A 22682-nucleotide genomic window follows, 5' to 3' on the forward strand; every position below is an offset into this window, starting at 1 on the left:
CTTCCCTCGATCTGCTGGCAATGCTTCTACTAATGCAGCCCAATATGCTGTTAGCCTTCTTGGAACAAGGGCATGCTGTTGACTCATATCCAGCTTCTCATCCACTGTTATCCCCAGGTCCTTTTCTGTAGAAATGCTGCTTAGCCAGTCGGTCCCCAGCCTGTAGCAGTGCATGGGATTCTTTTGTCCTAAGTGCATCTCATCAGATTTCTTTTGGCCCAATCCTTCAACTTGTCTAGATCACTCTGGACTCTATCCCTACCTTCCAGCATATCTACCTCTCCTCCCAGCTCAGTGTCATCCGCGAACTTGCTGAGGGTGCAAGTCATCTCACCATCCAGATCATTAATGAAGATGTTGAACAAAAACAAAACAAACCACCAATACCCCTTACTTTAGCACCTTGAATTTTCTTTGGATTCCCCTCAACCAAATATTTTCTAGACCGAGGTGGGGAACCTTTTTTTTTACCAGGGGCTACTGACCCACAGAAAAAATCAGTCACGGGCCACACACAGCCCTGTGTGGAAGTGCGGAGGTTTGGGGCTTCCCCTAGGCTCTGGGATGGGGCCAGAAATGAGGGGTTCAGGGTGTGGGAGTGCGCTCAGGACTGGGGCAGAGGGTTGGGCTGCAGGCTCTGGCTGGGCGCCACTTATCTCAGTTGGCAGCACAGTAAGGCTAAGGCAGGCTTCCCCCCTTGCCCTGGCCCTGCGCAGCTCTCAGAAGCAGCTATGCTGTGGCCAGGCAGCTCTGCGCAGTAAGCGCTGTCTGCCCCTGCAGCTGCCGCCCCTGTGGTTCCTGGCAAATGGGAGCTGCAGGGTCGGCACCTGAGCACGGGGGTAGGACCACGTGGACTTGGAGCTTTCTTGATAACCCCATACTTAGGGGCCACAGGGGCAGCTGACGGACTGGCCTAACACCCTAACTTCCCCCCGCAGCAGGGCGACCCAGCGCTCGCAACTCCAGCCCTGTGGGGGGGTCACTGATGCTCAGGGCTCCCGGCCCACAGTGCGGAGACTTGCCGTGGGCCTGCTTAAATTAAGCAGGGGCCGGATCTGGCCCATGAGCTGGAGGTTCCCCACCCCAGTTCTAGACCAATCCTGCTTCATTTGTGCAATGTAAAAGATACAGCCCAAGCCAGTACACCTGGAGATGCTAGGGAGAGTAAGGTTTGCAAACAAAATAGCAGATCCGTTGAGTGAGATTGTGTAGTATTGCACCCATCTGCGATCAGGCTCTAGCCCTGGGCTGGACAGAGGCATAAGAAATATGGAACCAGCCAAGCCTTTTCTAAACACGTGCAGAACACCTTTTGGGATGTGACACACTCAGCATCTTTGGCCTCACCGTAACCATACTTAAAACGGAGCAGGGGAAGGGAACATTGACCTCACAGAACCTCTAGGACAGTGGTCCCCAACCTTTTCATCTGGTAGGCGCCAGACGAAGGACCATGGCGGCAGTCAAGCATCCGCCAAAACGCCGCCGAATTTCTGTGGCATTTCGGCCGTGACACCTCTCAATGACGTCGCTTGTCGGCGGCAAGTGGCGTCATTGAGAGACGTCGCCGCTGAAATGCCGCACAAATTCGGTGGATGTTTGACTGCCGGCCAGCACATAGGTGCATTTAGATGCCCCCGCAGTTGCCATGGTGCCCGCGGGCACCGCGTTGGGAACCCCTGCTCTAGGAGGTAGAGGTTTGTGCTGATATCACCTCTCTGAGCCTGTTCTCCCAGGCATGGAGTTCAGAGACTGACTGTGGAATTCCTCAGTCTCTCCTCACTGTGCAGAAGTCAGTGATGTGACCCCCAGGGCTCCCCCAACGGTACACAAAATAACTTGTCACACACAGCCCCAGGATGGAATATAAGGCACATTTTTATTTTAACTTGTCTCCCTCTCCAGTCCACACAGCAGCTCTGTACCTTGGTAAGGTGCTCCCTGGCAATGACGGCCACGTGACAGTAACTGCACTTCTGTTGGTTTAGGCCTGAGTCCCAGCCAGCGGAGACCCCTTGAGCTCTAGGAGACTCTCCCGCCAGTCAGAGCACCACAGTTTTGAGCAGGCTTCTCGGCAAGTTGTCACCAGGCGGCACAGCTGAGCACTCGGAGTTTTCAATTGCTCTGCCACAGCAGGACCAGTGGGGACAGCCGGGGTGACCTTTGTGACCATGACCACAGCCTTGGTACCCACCTACCCGTCACAAGGATAGAGGAGAAACACCATTAGCAATGCTGAAAATAGCATTGAGACAGTTCCAGCTGCCAGTGACTTCCGAGTGTGCCCCCAGCCAGCTGACAGCAGGAGAGAGCCCTGTTGAGAGGGCATGGCACACACAGCGTGGTGCTCCCTCTTTGGGCTGGCAGGGCCAGAATCCTTCAAACACACAGGAACAAAACACGAGGTGACTACCTTAGTAATCCCCAACAAAAAGCTATTAATAGATTCATGGAGTCCAAGGCCAGAAGGGACCATTGTGATCGTCTAGTTTGAGCTCTTGTAGAACACAGGCCAAGGAACTGCCCCAGAATAATTCCTAGAGCAGATTTTTTAAACAAACATCCAATCTTGCTGTAAAAATTGCTGTTGATGGAGAATCCACCATGGCCCTTGTAAACTGTTCCAGTGGTTTATTACGCCTGTGATTACAGGGAAATTTTTTAAAATATTTTTATGAGGCCTGTGTGTGCCTCAGTTTCCCCCCATATGTTGCATTGCTACCCACTTTGGGGGTGGCAGAGAGAGGATTAAATTTGTTTTCAGGGCAGATTAAGAGACAAAGGTGTGTGTGTCACCTCCCTGCCTGGGTGAAATGAACAGAGCAGGGGTTCTCAAACTTCATTGCACCACGACCCCCTTCTGACAACAAAAATTATTACACAACCCCAGGAGGGAGGGACTGAAACCTGAGCCTGCCTGAGTCCCATTGCCCCAGGTGAGGGGGCCAAAGCTGAAGCCCAAGGGTTTCAGCCCCGGGTGGGGAGCATATAACCTGAGCCCCACCGCCCTGGGCAGTGGGTCGTGGGCTTTGGCCCTGGGCAGTGGGGCTCAGGCTTCAGTCCTGGTCCCAGCAAGTCTAACACCAGTCCTGGTGACCCCATCAAAACAGATTCCAGACCCACTTTGGGGTCCCAACCCACAGTTTGAGAACTGCTGGAATAGATTTCAGTGGTAGCCATGTTAGTCTGTATCAGCAAAAAACAAACAAACGAGGAATCCTTGTGGCACCTTAGAAACTAACACATTTATTTGGGCATAAGCTTTTGTGGGCTAGAACCCATTTCATCAGATGCATGGAGTGGAAAATACAGGAGCAAGTATAAATACATGAAAGGCTGTGGGTTGCTTTACCAAGTGTTAAAAGAACAGAAGTACTTGTGTTGTGCACTCCTATTCTTTTTGTGGATACAGACTAAAACAGCTGCTACTCTGAAACCCTTACCAAGCATTAAGTCAGTCTAATGAGATAAATCAATTAACAGCAGGATACCAAGAGTCATTTAGGCACTGGCTGAAACTGATCCAGATCAACAAGGCATCTAGAGAGACAATGAAAGTTCCAGTGACTCATGATTTGACACTCAATAGCAGGAAGCTCTGGCCAGGAAGGCTGTGAACTGCGCACGGCCCTGCTTGGAGAACAAAGGACAGATGTGTCCAGCAGAAATAAAGAGCTAGCTTCTGGAAGAGGCTAGGAGCTCTCTACTGGAACTGATGGAGGAAGTGAGAGAGAGAGAGCCTGGAAATGGAGTTCACTACATCTTGGTTGGTCAATTGCTCTGGCTTGACCAGAATGGATTATGCTTTAACCTTTATTGCTCCGTGCTAACCTAAAGACTTCCAGTGCTTTGTTCCAGGTGACTAATAAACCCTATCCTGCTTTGCAAACACTATTTGGGGTGTGACTGCAAATACTGGCTGCGGTGCATTAGTCCCTGAAGGGTGTACCAGTCTTTTCCAGGAGTCTATCTCAGCTGGACTTGCTGACCGTACTGGAGCCCAGAGGCTCAACCTAGGAAGTGGGGAAGCTGCAGGGCCTACTCTTCAGGAAGAGTGGGGCCCCTTGGGGATCTGGCACACTGACAGGGCTCCTCCAAGAGACAGTATAAAAGCTGGGGGGTAGCACAGATCCTGTAGAACCGTGATGACACCCACTGTTAAGAAACGTACACCTTCTTGTTCATGCTCTTTGCACTGCCTGCGATGTATCACAAACCTTAGCTCTGCTGAACCCCACCATGCCAGCCGTGCCAGCCTGTACCACCCTCTGGACCTCACGGACAGGGAGTGTGCTCCTGCCAGAGCTGTTTACATGCCAGATATGGGGGACGGAAGAAGTCATTTCTACTTTTACAACAGGCAAACATGAGTATTGTCCAGGGCCATGGAAACCGGCTTTGATGAAATGAGTGACCAAGCTGAACTCTTGAAAGAATGTTCTCAAGAGGCCCCAGGGATCATGTAAGAGCATTCCAGCCCCACAAGATCAAGAGAAGCAATGCTGAATATTTTGAACATTCTATTAGAGCAGAACTGTTTGCACTTTCTCCATCCCTTGGTCATGGCCCGATTCTACCAGGCAATATGTACTCATGCTCCTGCTGACCAGTGGCACTCTGGTGTGTATGCTGTGACTGAAGTGGATCCATAGTGATTATAAACACAGTGGTACGTGAGAGGAAAGGGGATGTGACAAATGCTCTTGGCTCAAACAGTTTTGGGAGAGCTGTTTCAATTTTAGTGGGAGTTAGGCACCACAATACCTGTGAGTATCTACATGGGAAACAAATATTCAAAAATGGTCTTTTCAGCCTAACAGAGAAAAGTATAATATGATCCAGTGGCTGGAAGTTGAAGCTAGACAAATTCAGACACACAATATAGCATACATTTGGAACAACTGTCATGACCAGGCGGTGGGCGGTCTGACCCAGTGGTCATGGCAGGAGTTGAGAGCCAGGCAAGGTCAGATACTGAGAGATCAGAGTCCGAGATAGGCCAGAGGGAAAACTGACAGTTAGGTGCCAGGAGGCAGGCAGGGTCAGGCTACCAGGAGATCAGAGTCAGGCAGTAGAAGCAGGTAGTACAAGGGAAATAGTCTTAAGCAGAGCCAACCCAGTTGCATGGACAACTTCCTATTCCTGTGCTGTTTAAATACAAGCAAGGACACAGGTCCCCTTGAGTTCCGCCAGTCAGATCCCAGGACGGGAGTCCTCTGTCAGAGTTCAGCTTCTAGTTCTGGTGACTGTTAGCAGTCAGTGGATGGCGTGTCTGAACTTACTGGTGCCTAAGAGCCCTATGGACCAATATTCAAGACCCATGGTCCCTGACAACAATTTACCAAGGGTCATGGTGAATTCTCCATCATTGGCCATTTTGAAATCGAGATTGGATGTTTTTCTAAAAGATCTACTCTAGGAATTATTTCTAAAAGATCTTCTCTGTGGCCTGCGTTACACAGGAAGTCAGACTTGATGATCACAATGGTCCTTTCTGGCCTTGGAATCTATGAGGATCTGGGCTTTAGTGCTCACCTGGCATGGTCCCACCGCAAGCGCAGCGAGCGGCTTTCTGGCCTCCACTGGAGCAGAACGTGCAACAATGAAACAAGCCCTGGTGTTTGCGGAATTTGTTCTTCACAGTCAGAGTGAATGGTGAGCCCTGCAGAGCAGAAGAGAACAGAGAGGCAATTGTATGCCCAGCATACCCTGCTACTGTAGGAGGGCACTGGAGGGTGTCAAAAGTACCAAAATTAAAAAAAAATTATTAAGGTACTGCTAGCAATTACAAACCAGTGAACCTGACTTTAATACCAAATCTGCTAGAGCAGAGGTTCTCAAACCGTGGTCTGTGGACCACCAGTGGTCCGTGAGCTGAATTCAGGTGGTCCATGGATAGTTCCCTCTAAGGTGTGAGCACGAGAGAATGAATGGCCACCCTCCTAATTAGTAGAGATGTGCAGGCGTTGCTCCACTAATTAGATACCTTGATCCTGGAGAAGATGCACAGTTAAGGTGAGGTGGTGGCCTTAGGGGGAATAGGAAGTAGGTAGGAAAGGGCAGTGGGGTGAGAAGAGGGGTGGGGGAATTTGGGACATGCAGGGTTGTAGTGGCCAGAGAAAGAGGCAATTTTCCCCAGCTCCAGGGCTGCAGCTGCCAGGAGAGATGGCCCTCCTTCCCAGCCCCAGCTCTGTAGCTGCTGTGGCGGGGAAACCCTCCCCTCCTTCCCAACCCCAGCTCTGGGGCTGCGGTGGTGAGCAAGAGGGGGCACATTCATCGCATTAGAAAGGTAAGACTACTGATATGAAAATATGTGCTGTGTGTTTTTACTTGTAGAACAAAAAAAGTTTATTAAGGTTTTTTTATATAGCGCTTTACAATAGGAAACATTTGGAAAGATCATTTGGAAAGATCATTAAGTGGTCCGCTGAGACCCTCAGCAATTTTCAAACGATCTGCGAAAAAAAAAGTTTGAGAACCACTGTGCTAGAGGAACAAAATGCAAAAGGAAAAAACCAGCATGACTTCCACAAATGAAAACCCAGCTTCTGTAATCTACTAGAATTGTTTGAGCAAGCCAAAATAGCCGATAAAGGAGAACTGATGATCATTCGTTTGGGCTTTCAAACTCCCTTTGACAAAATCCCTCAAAAGGCAATTAAAAGCTTGGTAGTGATAATGGGTAGATAATTAGAAAGGGAATCAGCCAGGGCTGAGCAGGCAGCAGGAGGCAGACCAGGGAATCAGCAGTGGGGAGGTGCAATAGATCAGCGGTGAGCTTGAGTATCATGGGAGTTCTGAGAGAGGCCAAAGCAGGCTGCACCAAAGTTGGAAGCGCCAGGATTGGAGTGCTTTCCAGGAGGCGCTTTTATTGGGAGAGACCAGCAGGTGAGGGAATGATTTTAACTAGGTGCTGTGAGCATTGGGAAAAAAGCGGGTGCAAGGGATGAGTCAAGTTCCTCAGTTCCACTGGGAAGAACAGGGCATGCAGCTGGGGGACTGATGGAATAATGCCTATTACATAACAGAGAAGGAAGAAAGCATCTGGGATTAGAGCAGAAGGAGCTAGGAGGTGCAAGGGTTACTGATGGAAATCGCTCACTGGGCTTGACTCACTATTGCCTTGCCCCTTATGCAAGTTCTCAGACTGTGGGTTGGGACCCTAAAGTGGGTCGCGACTCCATTTTAATAGGGTCGCCAGGGCTGGCATCAGACTTGCTGGGGCCTAGGGCCAAAGCCCAAGCCCCACTGCCCAGGACCTGAGCCAAAGCCAAAGCCCAAGCCCTGCTGCCTGGGGGCTTCAGCCTGGGTGGCAGGGCTCAGGCTTTGGCTTCAGCCCTGGGCAGCGGGGCTCAGGCTACAGGCTCCCCACCCGGGCAGAAGCCCTTGGGTTTGGGGTTTGGCCCCCGCACCAGGGGCAGTGGGGCTCGGGTGGGCTCAGGCTTTGGTCTCCCCTCCTGGGGTCATGTAGTAATTTCTGTTGTCAGAAGGGGGTTGTGGTGCAATGAAGTTTGCGAACCCCTGAGCTACATCAATCACAGTGAGTTGTAAGGCTACCTGTACATGCTGCCCTTTGACACAGATGCAGACAGTGTATGTGCCCAGCTCCTCAGGGATGTAGGAAATGTGGTAAGTCCCATCCCTCCTATCACACACACTGGGCTTGATTATACTGTAAATACAAAAAGAGAAGGAAGCAAGGTCAGTAACTTGTAGAAAATTGATCTAATTGCTAATCACTTTGTGGATTAGATTAATAGGAAGGTTCTTACCCCATGCCTCAGTTCGGGGTTCTAAAATGTACATGTATAAAAGACCCCTGAATAATGATGCATGTGCTGTAGATTTCACACACATACCTGCTATCAGAGGCCACAGTACCATATGAATGAGATCACAGAAAGTCAGTTATACTGTAATGATTTGCAACAACTCAGTGAGTACTGAAAGAGGAGAAGCAGAAAAACGGTAGCAGAGGGAGAAAGACAGATGCAATGTCAGAGCATTATCTGGATTTCAGACAAGAGTCTTCTCTTTCCTACTTCATGGATGCAAGAGGAAGTGGCAAAGCTCTCGACCTTAAGAAGGAAAACTTGAGCTTTTTCAGTTCCTACGGGCAAAGGCTAAGGTCCGTTTCTCACTCTTACTGGTGAGCTTGGAAAGCAGCAGGGCCAGTCCAAAAGATTGTGCATATGTTGCAAGCTGTAGCCACTGCAAGTTCTCAAAATAAAAAACCCTGCTCAGAGCTGTATCATCACAGTGCTTGGATATAACAGTGATGGGCAACATAGACCACACAGGAGATAAAGATTGGGATGGAGACATCACCTGCAGCCAGTATGGAAAAGCTGAAGCTTTCATCAAGGAGACCACACCATTCCTCTCCCTGACAAGCATTCACTGTTCCACTCAGTCATGGATGTAATGAACATCAGCACTGATATTACTCAGTAAGTCAGTAGGTTTGGATAATCCCTATCCATAAGTTTAAAAGAGCTGGCCGAAGAGCTTGCTAGACCATCAATGTTGATTTTCAATAAATCTTGGAATATCAGGGAAGTTCCAGAACACTGGAAGAAAGCTAATGTTGTTCCAATATTTAAAAAGAGTAAATGGGATGACATGGTTAATTATAAGCCTTTCAATATGACAGTGATCTCGGGCAAGATAATGGTGCAGCTGATATGGGACTTGCTTAATAAAGAATTAAAGGAGGGTAATATAATTAATGCCAACCAACATGAATCTATGGAAAATAGATTCTGTCAAATTAACTTGACGTATTTTTTGATGAAATTACAAGTTTGGCTGATAAAGGCAATAGTGTTGATGTTACATATTAGACTTCTGTAAGGCATTTGACTTGGTACAACATGACCTTTTGAATAGAAACTAGAAAGATGTAAAATTAACATGGCACACATTAAATGGATTAAAAACTGGCTCACTGATAGGTCTCAAAATGTAATTGTAAACAGGGAATCATCCTCAGACAGATGCATTTCTAACAAGGTCCTGCCGTGATCAGTTCTTGACCCTACGCTATAACATTTTTATTAATAACCCAGAGGAAAACATAAAATTATCACTGATAAAGTTGCAGATAACACAAAAATTGGGGGAGTGGTAAATATGAAGAGGACAGGTCACTAATATAGAGTGCTCTGCATTGCTTAGTAAGCTGAAACAAGCAAACAATGTGTTTTAATACAGCTAAATGTAAATGTATACATCAAGGAACAAAGAATGTAGCCCATACTTACTGGATGGGGGACTCTGTCTGGGGAAGCAGTGGCTCTGAAAAAGATTTGGGGGCCCTGATGGATAATCAGCTCAGTGTGAGCTCCCAGAATGATTTTGTGGCAAAAAGAGCTAACGCAATCTTTGAATGCATAACTGAGCAGGAGTAGAGGTTATTTTATCTCTATATTTGGCACTGGTGCAACTGCTGCTGGAATACTAAATCCAGTTCTGATGTCTCCAATTCAAGGAGGATGTTGATTAAACTGGAAAGGGTTCAGAAAAGAGACTCCAGAATGATTAGAGGACTAGAAAACATGCCAGATAGTGATAGACTCGAAAAGCTCAATCTATTTATCTTAACAAAGAGAAGGTTAAGGGGTGGTTCAATTACAATCTGTAAGAATCTACATGGGGAACAATATTTAATAAAGAACACTTCAATCTTGCAGTGAAATAACACAATCCAATGGCTGGAAGTTGAAGCTAGACAAATTCAGACTGGAAATAAGGTGCATATTTTTAAATGAGACTAATTAGTCAATTTAACAAGGATTGTGGTCGATTCTCCATCACCGACAATTTTTAAATCAAATTGGATATTTTTCCAAATGATATGCTCTAGGAATTATTTTAGGGAAGTTCTATGGCCTGTGTTATACAGGAGGTCAGACTAGATGATCACAATGGTCCCTTCTGCTCTTGGAATCTCTGAATCTATTAATTATCTCAGACCATGCTCTTGTAAGGATCATTTCACCCTGCAGAACTGTCTCCCAGGACCTGGGACAGCAAGGCACATGCTGTCTCAGTGGGATTGCTAGCAACTCTATTTGCATCTGATATCTGAGTGGTGGCAGTGCATCATTCATGAGACATATGGGCCCAGTTAAACTGGTACACTCTTGCTGCTTTGTGACACTCTGCAGTTAATCAGGTTTTTCAGCTGTTTTGAATCACTGAAGTGGCACAAAGCAGCCAGAGTAAACATTTAAATCAGACCCTACAACTACTATTACCACCATCTCAACATGGAAGAGAGAATGGGAGAAGAACTGGGGAAGGGAGCCAAGGAAGGGAGGGGACAAAGACAGAGAGGAGATCATAGGAAAAATACACGAGAAAAGGAAAGAAATCTCATCCCATAAGATAAGAGGCATTGGAAACAAGTGTCACTTCTCAGGGCATATCTACACTACAAAATTAAGTCGACCTACAGATGATGCTCTGTATCAGAGGGGTAGCCGTGTTAGTCTGGATCTGTAAAAGCAGCAAAGAGTCCTGTGGCACCTTATAGACTAACAGATGTTTTGGAGCATGAGCTTTCGTGGGTGAATACCCACTTCGTCAGATGCATGTAGTGGAAATTTCCAGGGGCAAGTATATATATGCAAGCAGGAAGCAGGCTAGAGATAATGAGGTTAGTTCAATCAGGGAGGATGAGGCCCTCTTCTAGCAGCTGAGGTGTGAAAACCAAAGGAGGAGAAATTGGTTTTGTAGTTGGCAAGCCATTCACAGTCTTTGTTTAATCCTGAGCTGATGGTGTCAAATTTGCAGATGAACTGAAGCTCAGCAGTTTCTCTTTGAAGTCTGGTCCTGCAGTTTTTTTGCTGCAGGATGGCCACCTTAAGATCTGCTATTGTGTGGCCAGGGAGGTTGAAGTGTTCTCCTACAGGTTTTTGTATATTGCCATTCCTAATATCTGATTTGTGTCCATTTATCCTCTTCCGTAGAGACTGTCCAGTTTGGCCGATGTACATAGCAGAGGGGCATTGCTGGCATATATTACATTGGTGGACTTGCAGGTGAATGAACCGGTGATGGTGTGGCTGATCTGGTTAGGTCCTGTGATGGTGTTACTGGTATAGGTATGTGGGCAGAGTTGGCATCGAGGTTTGTTGCATGGATTGGTTCCTGAGTTAGAGTTACTATGGTGCAGTGTGCAGTTACTGGTGAGAATATGTTTCAGGTTGGCAGGTTGTCTGTGGGCAAGGACTGGCCTGCCACCCAAGGCCTGTGAAAGTGTGGGATCATTGTCCAGGATGGGTTGTAGATCCCTGATGATGCGTTGGAGGGGTTTTAGCTGGGGACTGTATGTGATGGCCAGTGGAGTCCTGTTGGTTTCTTTCTTGGGTTTGTCTTGTAGCAGGAGGCTTCTGGGTTCATGTCTGGCTCTGTTGATCTGTTTCCTTATTTCCTCGTGCGGGTATTGTAGTTTTGAGAATGCTTGGTGGAGATTTTGTAGGTGTTGGTCTCTGTCTGAGGAGTTAGAGCAGATGTGGTTGTACCTCAGTGCTTAGCTGTAGACAATGGATCGTGTGGTGTGCCCGGGATGGAAGCTGGAGGCATGAAGGTAGGCATAGTGGTTGGTAGGTTTTCAGTATAGGGTGGTGTTAATGTGACTATCACTTATTTGCACCGTGTGTCTAGGAAGTGGATCTCCCGTGTAGATTGGTCCAGGCTGAGGCTGATGGTGGGGTGGAAGCTGTTGAAATCGTGGTGGAATTTTTCCAGAGTCTCCTTCCCATGGGTCCAGATGATGAAGATGTCATCAATGTAGCGTAGGTAGAGAAGGGGAGTGAGTGGACGAGAGCTGAGGAAGCGTTGTTCCAGGTCAGCCACAAAAATGTTGGCATATTATGTGGCCATGCGGGTGCCCACAGCGGTGCCACTGATCTGGAGGTATATATTGTCATCAAATTTGAAATAGTTGTGTGTGAGAGATGATGCTCTGACATTGCTGTTGACTTACAGCCACTGCTCACTGTGGGGAGTCACAACCTTCCATCAGTGGTTTGTGTCCTCATCAGCAGCACTTCCACTGACTTAGGAGAGGCAATGTGGGAGACTGAGGGCCCAGGCTCTCAGCTCTGATTGGAGTTCCTTGTCAGGAGCCCAGCTGCTCCTCCTACTCTCGGCTCCTGCTCCCTGCCAGGAGCATGGCTGTTTCCACCCTGCTCTCAGCTCCCCGCTACCCACTGAGAGTAGGGCTGACTCCCTGGCTCTCGGCTCCCTGCTGGGAGTGGGACAGCTGCCCTACACTGCTCTCAATGGGGAGCTCCACATCTAGAGCCTGGGCTCCCGGCGGGGAGTGAGGAGCCGGGCATGGGGAGCCAGGCAGCACCCCAGCTGGGAATGGGGAGTTGGGACCCCTGGGACAGCCTGGCTCTGAGCAGGGAGTCTGAGCAGCAGCCCGGCTGGGAGTGGGGAGCCTGGGGAGCCCCCACCCGCTGCAGGGTGACAGCGGTTTTCTTGTCAATTTCATAGCTCCAGCATGGAGCTATGAAATTGACAAGAATTTTAGCCAACAGCCATGTTAAGTAAGGCAATGTCTACACAGACACTGCATCACCCTAGCTACACCGATATAAGCCCTATGGCTCTCATAGCAGTGGAGTCATTATGTCAGCATAGGATGGCACTTATATCGGCAGCAGCAAGGCTGCAGTTGGTTCACTGACATAACTGAATTGCTGTAAGCCACCTTACATCGACCTAACTCTGTAGTAGAGACCATGCCTCAGTCTCAGAGAGTAGCTGCTTGAAGAAAAGCCAGTTAGGAAGCAGCAGGCACAAGAAGGGCAGAGGGCTGAGTCATCTAACTTAAGAACCAAGATGTGGCCTATGACTCTTATCTTTAACATTGTGACCCTATTTTTGATCATTACTGGCCGGTGGTTCCTTTCTTAAATTAACCCAATTCCGGTTTCACAGGGAACCAAGCTGGCGAAAATCCCAGTGAAATCACGAGGTAGTCACATAGGAATTGCCATATGCAATCACACTTGTGGTCCAACTAGTCCAGTAGCCTGTCTTTGCCGGTGGCCAGTACTGTTCTGCTTTGAAGGAAGATGCAAGAAACCCAGCAGCAGGCAATTATGGAACAGCCTGCTCGGGGGAAATTTCTTCCTAACCACCATTAATTAGAATTGATTGTGCCCTGCCACATGACCATTTATAATCTTTCCGAAATCTTGGTTTGGTTTTCCCCTATTGGTTCGACTGAATACAGTCGTCTACCTCACTTCCTGTCATAAGTGTTGCTTTATGTTACTACATAGCAGTTATGTCTCACCCTAGGGGTGACGGGATTTCAGCAGTGGATGAAGTGATCATATATACACAGAAAGGAGAAATCATGCTAATATGACTTCGGAAACCTCTGTCCCAGACAAAATTACTCCCCTCTCTCCCCTCTAAGCATTGCGGTATACACATCTCATTCATCCTGATTAATGTAGAGTGCAGGAGGAAGGACTGGAGATGTGTCCTCTGACAATGCTCCTTGATCAACAGATAGCTATGTATATAGTGTTGTTTCCCTAGCCTTTATCTGATTTTTGACTATGCTGCAATTGTTGTGGTGTTGCCCTGTATCAAGGCATAAACCCCATCACAGACTATATATGGCAAAAGCTGGAGTCCTGAGCGCTAATTGATCTTATTCTTCCCTGTAACAGAGAGCTTTAGCATCAGGGCACCCAAACAATGGCCATGTTGGCAACTTGCCCTTGCTTGTACCTAACTTGCATAAATTGGAGCAGATTACATTCTTAAAAGTGACCCGCAAAAGCTTTTTTTAAATTGGGCTTGTGCCCTTTCTTGCTGCTTTTTGATTCCAAAGATGGCCTCAAAGCACCTTTCAAAAGACATTTTTTTGCTTGTGTTTTTGTCTCAGTAATACCTGGAGTGTCAAGTTTGGGCTTCTCTGGTTTTCATGGGAGGCTTCCAAGCTTCCTTTGAGCTCAGTCACCTTAACTGAAGGACAGAGATTACTGATGCTTTAACAAACGCATCCTTTATACAAAATGTTAATCACTCATTTAATTTAAATAGGTGTTAACAGAAACACAATTGTCCTCGTTCTCTGTTGCCCTGGATCATGTGCAGACACCCACTGTGCAGTAGGTGTAAAATGCTGCCAGATCAGAGTGATTTACACCCACTATGCCTTTAAAAATGCCCAAATATTGTGATAAAATCCTTGAGGTGGTAGCTCTGTTTTAGAGCTCCATAAGGTCATATTTAACCTCAGGGATGCACTTGGGCCCACAGCTCTTGGGTGAAGCACCATTGCGCCATTCTCCCTGTAAATTCTGGCCTGCCCATGGAAGCTCTTTACTTATAGGGGACTGCAAACATGGAGGTACATAGAGACAGGGATGAGAAAGCCTGTAGCAGAGATTTTAAAGGAAGACAGGAGGCAAACAAAACCATTCTGGCCATCTCAGGGAAGGTACCAACCAGTCCTTCTTGTCTTTGTGGATAATCGTGACCCGGATGGGCTCTCCTCCTCTCCCCATCTGCTCTCCCGATGCATCATTACACAGCAGAGTAAAGCTGGCCAGCTGCTTCTGACGGGCACTGTGGAGATCTGAAAGATAGAGCAAACTGTCCCTTACTATTCCAAACAGGACTAGGAATAGATACACCTGACATCAGCCAGCAGCTTTCCAACTCCCAACCTCCCCACTGTACTTCACCCTGTCTAACTAGGATTTTATAAGGTTTCCCTTTGCTTAGCCCCTTGAAAAGTAAAACCAAACACATTTCTAGTATCCTGCTGGCCAAGTCCTCTCACAGATGGCAAGTGTGCCCCGACTGGAAGGTGCAGCTCAGAAGTGGGCTGTACGCCCCTTTGCAGTCCCTTGTTTTGTGAGTTTGACTGGCGATTGTTTCAGTCCTCAGAAGAAGTGCTGTTCTAAAATAGGCTCGAAGAAGCGAACACTGTGACAGCTGAAAAGAGCCAGAGTGCAAGGACACTCCAGCCTCATCCCATTACCCAGCTACACCCCCAATATACACCCTGCCTCTGCACGGCAGGGCGGAATACAGAGCCATTCCACTGGTTCTACTGAAGCACGATTTTCCCCTGAGATGGAGATATTCTCCAATGGCCGGTACCACTGGTTTTCCAGTCCCTTAAGGCCATTGTTGGTGTAAAGGGGCTGCAGCACAGACCAGGGCTTTTGGGGTGAGCTGCCTCTATAGGATGCTGGCCTTGCACACGAGAGGCTTTTTGATTGCAAAGGGCTGGGACAGTCATGGTTCTTTTCCTCCCTTTCGCTGACAAGAGTTTGTGTGTTACAGCTCACAGGCCAGAGGATCCTAGACTAAGGAACACAACCCCAGACTTACCAGTGTAAAATAATAACCAGTCTGCTTCAGGAAATGTAATAGCAGTTATTTCTTCTTTTAAAAAGCAGTGACACTAGAGATGTACAGTGAAATATGGGATAGGGATAGCCTAACTGCTGTCCAGGACCCAGTACAGCCCTCTTCCCCATCTTTAATATGGAGATGGGGACTGCAGATGACATGTCCCATCGTGTAATGTGACCTTCTACTTTGATCAAGACAGAGCATTGCCTACTGGGAACTGTCACCTTGGCAGGCCGCACTTCCATCTGTAGTCAATATGGAAGTGGCAGAATGGGACAAAGAACCTTTCTTCTTAAATCTAGCCCAGGTTATGAGTTAGTGCTATCTGACAGAAGCTCAGTGGCCGGCATGAGATGCATCTGACAGTCTCAAAAAGTTCTTGGTGGACAGTTGTCTACATTACAATATGCACTAACTGGTCCCCATTGTGGTCAGTTTCAGCACAGGCCAAGGACTACATGCAGCACAGAGACTACTGCATGCCCTGTAACTACACAGGATTAACTATGGTCTTTGGTCTCTAGGGCTGCCCCCAGGGTGGTTATGCAGCCCCTCAGTTAAGGAATGACATCTACAATAGGGTTTTGTAGGGTTCACCCCAATCCCTCCCACTTTTATTTTATCATTGGTCTATCAGAATCAAGTTGTCCCCATACCTTCCCCTTGCAGGACACATTTGGCTGGATCAACTGCCTTATTGAGAATGGTCCCAAAAACCTCATAGCCACAGCACTGGCCAGCATTTTCATGGGGAAAGAACTGGATCCCATCTTCCACTCCAGGGTGGATGCTATAATCCACTTTATTCAGCTTTCTCAGCCGGCTCGCCACCACTCCCTTGGTGATAAGGATCTCCAAGTCTGAGCCACTGGTCAGCAGACGCTCAGTGAACTCCACCCCAGTCCTCATGTCCATCAGCAGCTGCTCCAGCTGTGCCTTCTGTAAGTGCAACAGGGTCTCCTTTTGCACCTTCAAGTCTTCCAGCTGCTTCAGCAGCCGGTCCCGGTGTTCTTCAATAGCCCTTATGTATCCATCTGCAAATGTGCGGATCTCCCCAGCCACTGCCTCCACACGACTGCAGATGGCACTGCTGACTCCTTCAATATGGTGTAGGGCCCCTTCTAGGGTGTCCACATGCAGCTGGGTGCTCTTGAGGAGGTCCCGCATGGAATCTCCATGTTTGTGGATGACATTGGCAGTAAAGGCATATGGATGCTGCCGGTGCTTGCCCAACACACAATCCCGGCACACAGGCTGCTCACACTGCTCACAGAACAGCGTCAGCTCCTCTGAAGGGTGGGAAGGGCACAGAATGGACTTCTCAGTCCAGCTGTAGCCCTTCAAGTCCTCTAGATCCACCACAGCATGGGAAGCTGTTTTCTTCTGTCTCCTAGAAGGAAGTATAAGAGATAAACCTGGGCTTGCAACATGTGACCCACAGATTCCTAAAGAGTAGTCGATGACCCCCTCACACACCATGCCCTGCATGGACCACAAGCCACAACATATGATACTCCAGCCTGATTCAGTAAATGGCGATGTTGCACGATGGGATCTTTAATCTCCTTGAGTCACACAGCCACATGAAAGATGACATCATCTACAACCTGCCCCCTATGTGCTAATTAGCAGCTGCTCTCTGACTCCCTGCATGCTGACAATGCTGTTCTCAGATGGGAGAATGTTATACGAGGACCAGGGGGGTAGCTGTCACACCATTAGTACAGGTAGTCTCTCTTTATAGAGCTGCCAGAAGCAGGGTAGCTGCAATGACCCTAGAGCTCACTGTGATGAGTGGAGCAGGAAGGTGGTGGGTGCCACCAGGTGAGGGCTGGCAGACAGCAGTATGGAATAAGTTTGCTCAGCCCTGCCTCTTCCATAGATGATTTGGGGATGTGGATGTCAGGCTCCTTACGTGTCAACCTGGCTCTTTTTACCTGCTTTTTATCCACTCAGACAAAAACTTGTATACCCTTAAAGGGATGATGGGAGATCAGGACCAGGCAAGAGTCAAATAAGGACCTATGGTAAGATACTAAATATTCTTAAATCCAAATGCCATCTCTCTTCTAGACTCAGGGCTTGTACCTGCATAACATAGTTGAGGTGGGGCAGGGCAGATAGCTCCTGGGGCCATCCAGTTGCCAGGCCAGTACCAAACATACGGCAAAGCAGTCTCAAGGTTGTTCTATTTTACATTGCCTGCCAACAGCCCCCAGGGGACATTTAGCAGCTGGGGGATCCACATGGCATTAGGGAGTCCTAGCCATGCCTCCTTCCACTGACCATAAGCCCTGCACCAATGGGTGTGAGTGTCCAAGAAGGGATAGGATATGCTAAGATGATTCTATACCAGCCAAAGATTCTCCGATGCAGGGGAAATCCTGTAAGAGACAGTAGGATAGCTTGAGAGCTGCTTTGCACCACCTGAGCAGCACAAAACCGCCACAGGGCAGGGCAGGGCGCTCTGACTTCTCCTTTTGCCTCATTCTTTGAACTCTTCTCTTGCTCTCACTTGTGTTATGTCTGCACAGCTACCTTGTGCCATTTCTGTAACACTCCCTGGATGTCACCTCTGCTGAAATCCCTCCCCGGTACACCAAGCAGCATGGTAACAGCACTCCCACGTTCACAAAACTCACTGGCTCCCTATGACCTAGTTCCCAGTGGTCTTCCTGGGGCCTGATCTCACACTAGTATAGATCGGGAGCAGCTTCACTGATATTAATGGCATGACCTCAGTGTAAAAGTGATATCAGTAGATGAGACTGGAGTCAGGCCCCTTAGGCTAGATTCTCTACTGCCTTGCACCTTGGTCCTTGGATGGCTATTTACATCAGTATGAAAAGCTGCCGTTCTGGGGCTCAATTCCTTGCCGTCCAATATCTTGTGCAGTCAAATTGGGTGTAAGAGGTTACCCATGTAGAGTAGTGACATTTTGCCCTGGTGTAACTGATTGCACCAAGTGCAGGGCGACTGGGAGTCAAGACCCTGTTGCACAGGTATAAGTGTCTACATATGGGCAAGGCAGTTGAGAACCTAGCCTGATTCTTGGTAATTCAAAGGACACTGAAGCATTCTGGCAATGTTGGAGGGCACTAATCAAGGAGGAAACAGGCCCAGAGCGCTACCCCAGCACAGGGAACTTCCCTGGCCAGTCTAGAGCTGCCAGAATGGCTCTAAACCTGGTCCTTTTCCGGTCCGAACCAACTCACATGTTCCAGCTGGCCTCACAGATCTCATCTCTTTCCTCCCCTAGCACTGCACTTCTTTGTCTCCTCACACAGTCACACCACTATTGATGTAAGAACCTCCTTTGCAGCACCTACATCTGTAGCAGCCATCCTGTACTTCTGCCTCATCATCTCTTCAGCTCTTTTCAAACCTCTCCTGGAAACATCTCTCTTCCTCACTGCTGACACCTCTTCAGTTTTCGCTCACTCTACTGAAACTTCATTCTACAACTGCCTTAAATGCTGCAAAGGGAAATTTGCTTGTGTTACAGCTACTGGCTGCCTGGCTTGCAGGGTGCTATGAGGATACATTCATGAATGTTTGTGGGCACTCAGATGGAACAGTGAAAGGAGCCATATATACATGGACAGAGTTGACTGGAAGTAGGCCGTGTAGTTACACTAACATCAGGATTTGCTCAACACTACCCTTTTCTCTCGGGGGCTGAAATTTTCCACACCAGTTCTCAAATTCACCCAGGAGTAACTTTTAAACATACACACAATTATTGCTTTAAAAATTGCCTTTTTGCAGGCAACCTCAGTAGACAGGTGAAGGACTGATGGCCCAATGGAGGCTGAACTGCCCTCTCTCCTCCTGAGCTGTGGCTCCTCCAGAACAGGGCTGGATAAGAAGCAGGGAGTTTGCACTGCCACTGCCCTGGCTATATCTGCTCTGGGAACAGCAGGTTTCAGTCTCCAGGGCTGTCAATCTCTTATTTTTCTGCTGCACTACATTCACTTAAATGTAAAATAAACAAATGTCTGTTGGAGCATCTACCAAAGTTTGGACTTATTGACCGGCGGATGGTGCCTCTGGACCAGATCTGCCTAGGTAGATGAGTGCAGCTCTCCCACACGGTCCACTCTGTTGTTTGTCCCCACCTGGTCTATGAGGAGGAAGAGAATGTGTGGGCAGGCTCCGGGCAGCCGTGGCCACAATGGGTGAGGCACTGTATGATTTTCACAGTTGTTCACTAATTTGGGTGTTTCAATATTTGGGGACCACCTGATACATCCAGGGCCTGACTTCCAAGGATGCTGAGCAACCACAGCTCCCATTCACTTCCTTTAGAATGGTGGGTACTCAACACTTCCAAAAATCAGGCTCAAATTAGACACCAAACACCTAAGTGGACACTTCTGGCCTAATTGGTAACCATGCATGCGTGGATAGGTGGCACCGTATATATATTACAAATGGCTGTGTAAGGCCAGAAACAGCAATGGAGTCTTCATGCCTGGAAGGGCTTGGTTACACATCTGCTCTCTGCCTCTGGTGCTTCCTCCCATACCTGTGAGCCTGGCAGCAGAAGTGGCAGAGATTGGCTCTGCAGGTGGGACAGTGCTTCACGGCTTCCCCATCCACACAGAGATCACACAGCATTCCTGGGCCTTGCGCCTGCAGGGTCTCCAGTAGCACCTCATTCATGGCCAGGTGGTCAGTGGTCAAGTCAGTAATGCCACCTGGCGGCAAATCCACCTCTGTATCACAGACAGGACAAAGGACGCTGAGCACTGGTTGATGATGATTCTGGAACCATGACCCATCTGAGGTAGAGTCTGAATCCTCTGCCTGGAAGCCAAGCACTGAAAAGGGTTCCAGCTGCTCAAGACAGGCCATGCAAAATGTGTGTAGGCAGGGCAGGATTTTGGGGGCCAAGAAGAGCTCTGTGCACAGTGGGCACCTAGTTCTGGCTAGGCCTCTGACCTCACCAGGGATTTTGGACATGATTCCAAACTGCCGCTGCTGCTCCTGTGGGTCAGACATCTTCTGAAATTCAGATTATGGAATGAAAATAAAATCCAATCCATGCAATTTATGTACAAAAAGTGTCAGGGCTGCCATGAAAGGGTCCAGCATGGCCCTGAAAGAACCCCTCTCACAGCCTGGATGGGGCCTACTCTAGCGACCCTTTCCAAGCATCCCAGTGCAAGTGAGGGGCGCACTTTCACAGCATCTCCGCCAGGTGGGGGAAATGGGGTCGCTCTCGGGGGGGACAGGCACTCTCGTGGTGCCACTGTCAGGTAGGGGATATGGGGGTCACTCTTGCAGCATTGCTGTTAGGTGGGGATACATGGGGCACTCTGGGGATATAGGGACACTTTTGGGCAGGATGTATGGGATGTGTTTTTGAGTGGGAGCTATGGGGAGCACTCATGGTGTCACTATCGAGTGTACAGGGTTGCTCTCACGCTGTTGCTGTCAAGTGCATGGGAGGTGCTCTCAGTGGGCACAGGGGCACTCCTCTGCCATCACTACCAGGTGGTGGTTAGGGGAGCTTTATCAGGAGGCATGGAGGTGTTCTCAGCAGGGGGGCTGAGGATGCTCAAAGGGGGCATGGGAGGTGCTCTTGGGTGGGGGGTACAGCCAGGGCCCTGTCAAGCCGGGATATTGGGCTGCTCTGGCAGCACCGCTGTTGGATGGAGGGGGTACAAGGGCTGTCTTGTGGCATTGCTGTTGGGGGCGGGGATCTCCCAGTGTTGCAGCTGGGCATGAAGTGGGGCCCTTCTTGGGGGAGGCCCAGGGATGCTCTCACGGTGCCGCTGTTGGGCGGGGGAATGATGCACTCTCAGAGCGGGAACAGGGGCGCTCCCGAGGGCGGGGGGCCGAGGCGCTGTCGGGGGAGGGGCCATTCTCGGGGGTACCGGGGTGCTCTGCTCCTGCCTGCCCCGCGCTGGGAGCTGGGGGGTCCGGCCCCTCTCACAGGCCGCGCGCCCCCAACCCCGGAGCGAAACTCACCCAAGGCCCGGCGGTCCAGTCCCCGCTCGCAGTCCCGGCGCCACGAAACTCAGCCACCCCGCAGCCCCGGGCCAGGCCCTGCTCCCGCCCCCGCCGCCCCCCCTTTACCTCTCTGCAGCGGGAGCCCTGGGGCCCCCTCAGGCTCTCCGCGCCAGGAGTCTCCGGGGGGGATCGCGCCGCCGCCCCACTTGTGGCAGGACCTTGAGCAAAGTCCCAGGGACGCTGCGGGGCTCCGCCCGCTGGGCTGGGAGAGGCGGGCCGGGGGCTCCGGGAAGCTGGCACCTGCGCGGAGCTTCCCCGGGGAAGCGGCGCTGCCTGCAGGGCGAGCCGGCCGGCTCGGGGCCAGCCCCAGTAGCTACATTTGCGCTGGGGAGACACCCAGGGATCCGCACGCAGATACCGCCCTCCCCGGCCACAGCATCCCCGGGCGCCAGGGCAGAGCCACCCTGCCGGGCGAGCAGGAGCTCGGTCTCCTGGCGGCTCCTCGGAGCTCAACTCAAGGGTTGTACCCCGGAGACCCCAGGCACGGGGTGGCTGGGTTATCGCAGGGCCCCAAAGAGCTGACAGCACAAACACAGGGGCAGGCGAGCCAGGGCTACCGCTTGGGGGGCCCCTGGCTCGGGGTACTGCATAGGTGCTGGAACTAGGGGTGCTGGGGTTACTGCCCTGCACACCCTGGTCTGAAGTGGTTCCCATCATAGACAGGCTTTACAGTTGGGTTAATGGCTCTCAGCTCCCCCACCATGCAAACTGTTCCAGCCCCCCCGTGCTGTAAGGTATACAAAAGTTGAACAAATGGTGTGTGTGTGAGAGAGAGAGAGAATAAATGGACACAAATCAGATGTCAAGAATTATAACATTAAAAAAACAGTGGGAGAACACTTCAGCCTCCCTGGTCACTCAATTATAGACCTCAGAGTTGCAATACTCCAAAAAACAAATAAACAAAAACCGTCAAAAACAGACTCCAATGAGAAACTGCAGAATTGGAATTAATTTGCAAACTTGACACCATTAAATTAGGCCTGAATAAAGACTGGGAGTGGATGGGTCATTACACAAAGTAAAACCTATTTCCCCATGCTAATTTTTCCCCTACTGTTATTCACACCTTCTTGTCAACTGTTTGAAATGGGCCACCCTGATGATCACTACTAAGTTTTTTTTTCTCCTTCTGATAACAGCCCACCTTAACTGATTACCCTGGTTATTGTTAGTATGGCAACACCCATTTTTTCATGTCCTCTGTGTATATATATCTTCCTACTGTATTTTCCACTACATGCATCCGATGAAGTGGGTTT

General features: G+C 49.3%; 1 protein-coding gene across 3 annotated transcripts; it reads right to left on the minus strand.

The window, feature by feature from the left end:
- Nucleotides 1-1878: 1878 nt before the first annotated feature.
- Nucleotides 1879-21567, minus strand: TRIM45 (tripartite motif containing 45). Of its 3 annotated transcripts, none has more exons than XM_030534553.1 (7): nucleotides 21487-21567; nucleotides 19931-20409; nucleotides 16059-16792; nucleotides 14485-14614; nucleotides 7558-7672; nucleotides 5536-5662; nucleotides 1879-2194 (listed from the first exon to the last, which is right to left on the minus strand). In XM_030534553.1, exons 2-7 carry the CDS (start codon nucleotides 20404-20406, stop codon nucleotides 2043-2045), a joined length of 1734 nt encoding a protein of 577 aa, XP_030390413.1. In that variant the 5' UTR covers nucleotides 20407-20409; nucleotides 21487-21567; the 3' UTR covers nucleotides 1879-2042. The 3 variants fall into 3 exon arrangements, with proteins under 3 accessions (XP_030390413.1, XP_030390423.1, XP_030390432.1); XM_030534563.1 differs by having other exon boundaries at nucleotides 19931-20406; nucleotides 21487-21529; XM_030534572.1 differs by lacking the exon at nucleotides 5536-5662.
- Nucleotides 21568-22682: the final 1115 nt, after the last annotated feature.

Source organism: Gopherus evgoodei, chromosome 1 (genome assembly GCF_007399415.2).
Source record: "Gopherus evgoodei ecotype Sinaloan lineage chromosome 1, rGopEvg1_v1.p, whole genome shotgun sequence".
Classification (NCBI taxonomy): domain Eukaryota; kingdom Metazoa; phylum Chordata; order Testudines; family Testudinidae; genus Gopherus; species Gopherus evgoodei.

What these genes read in the sequence shown, in the direction of transcription:
- TRIM45 (XM_030534553.1), bottom strand. Translation starts at nt 20,406, where the DNA reads ATGTCTGACCCACAGGAGCAGCAGCGGCAGTTTGGAATCATGTCCAAA. An exon ending in ATGTGTCCTGCAAGGGGAAG is followed by an intron (nt 14,615 to 16,058) that starts GTATGGGGACAA and finishes TCTATCTTTCAG; the next exon opens with ATCTCCACAGTGCCCGTCAG. An exon ending in TCAAAGGGCAGCATGTACAG is followed by an intron (nt 5,663 to 7,557) that starts GTAGCCTTACAA and finishes TCTGCTCTGCAG; the next exon opens with GGCTCACCATTCACTCTGAC.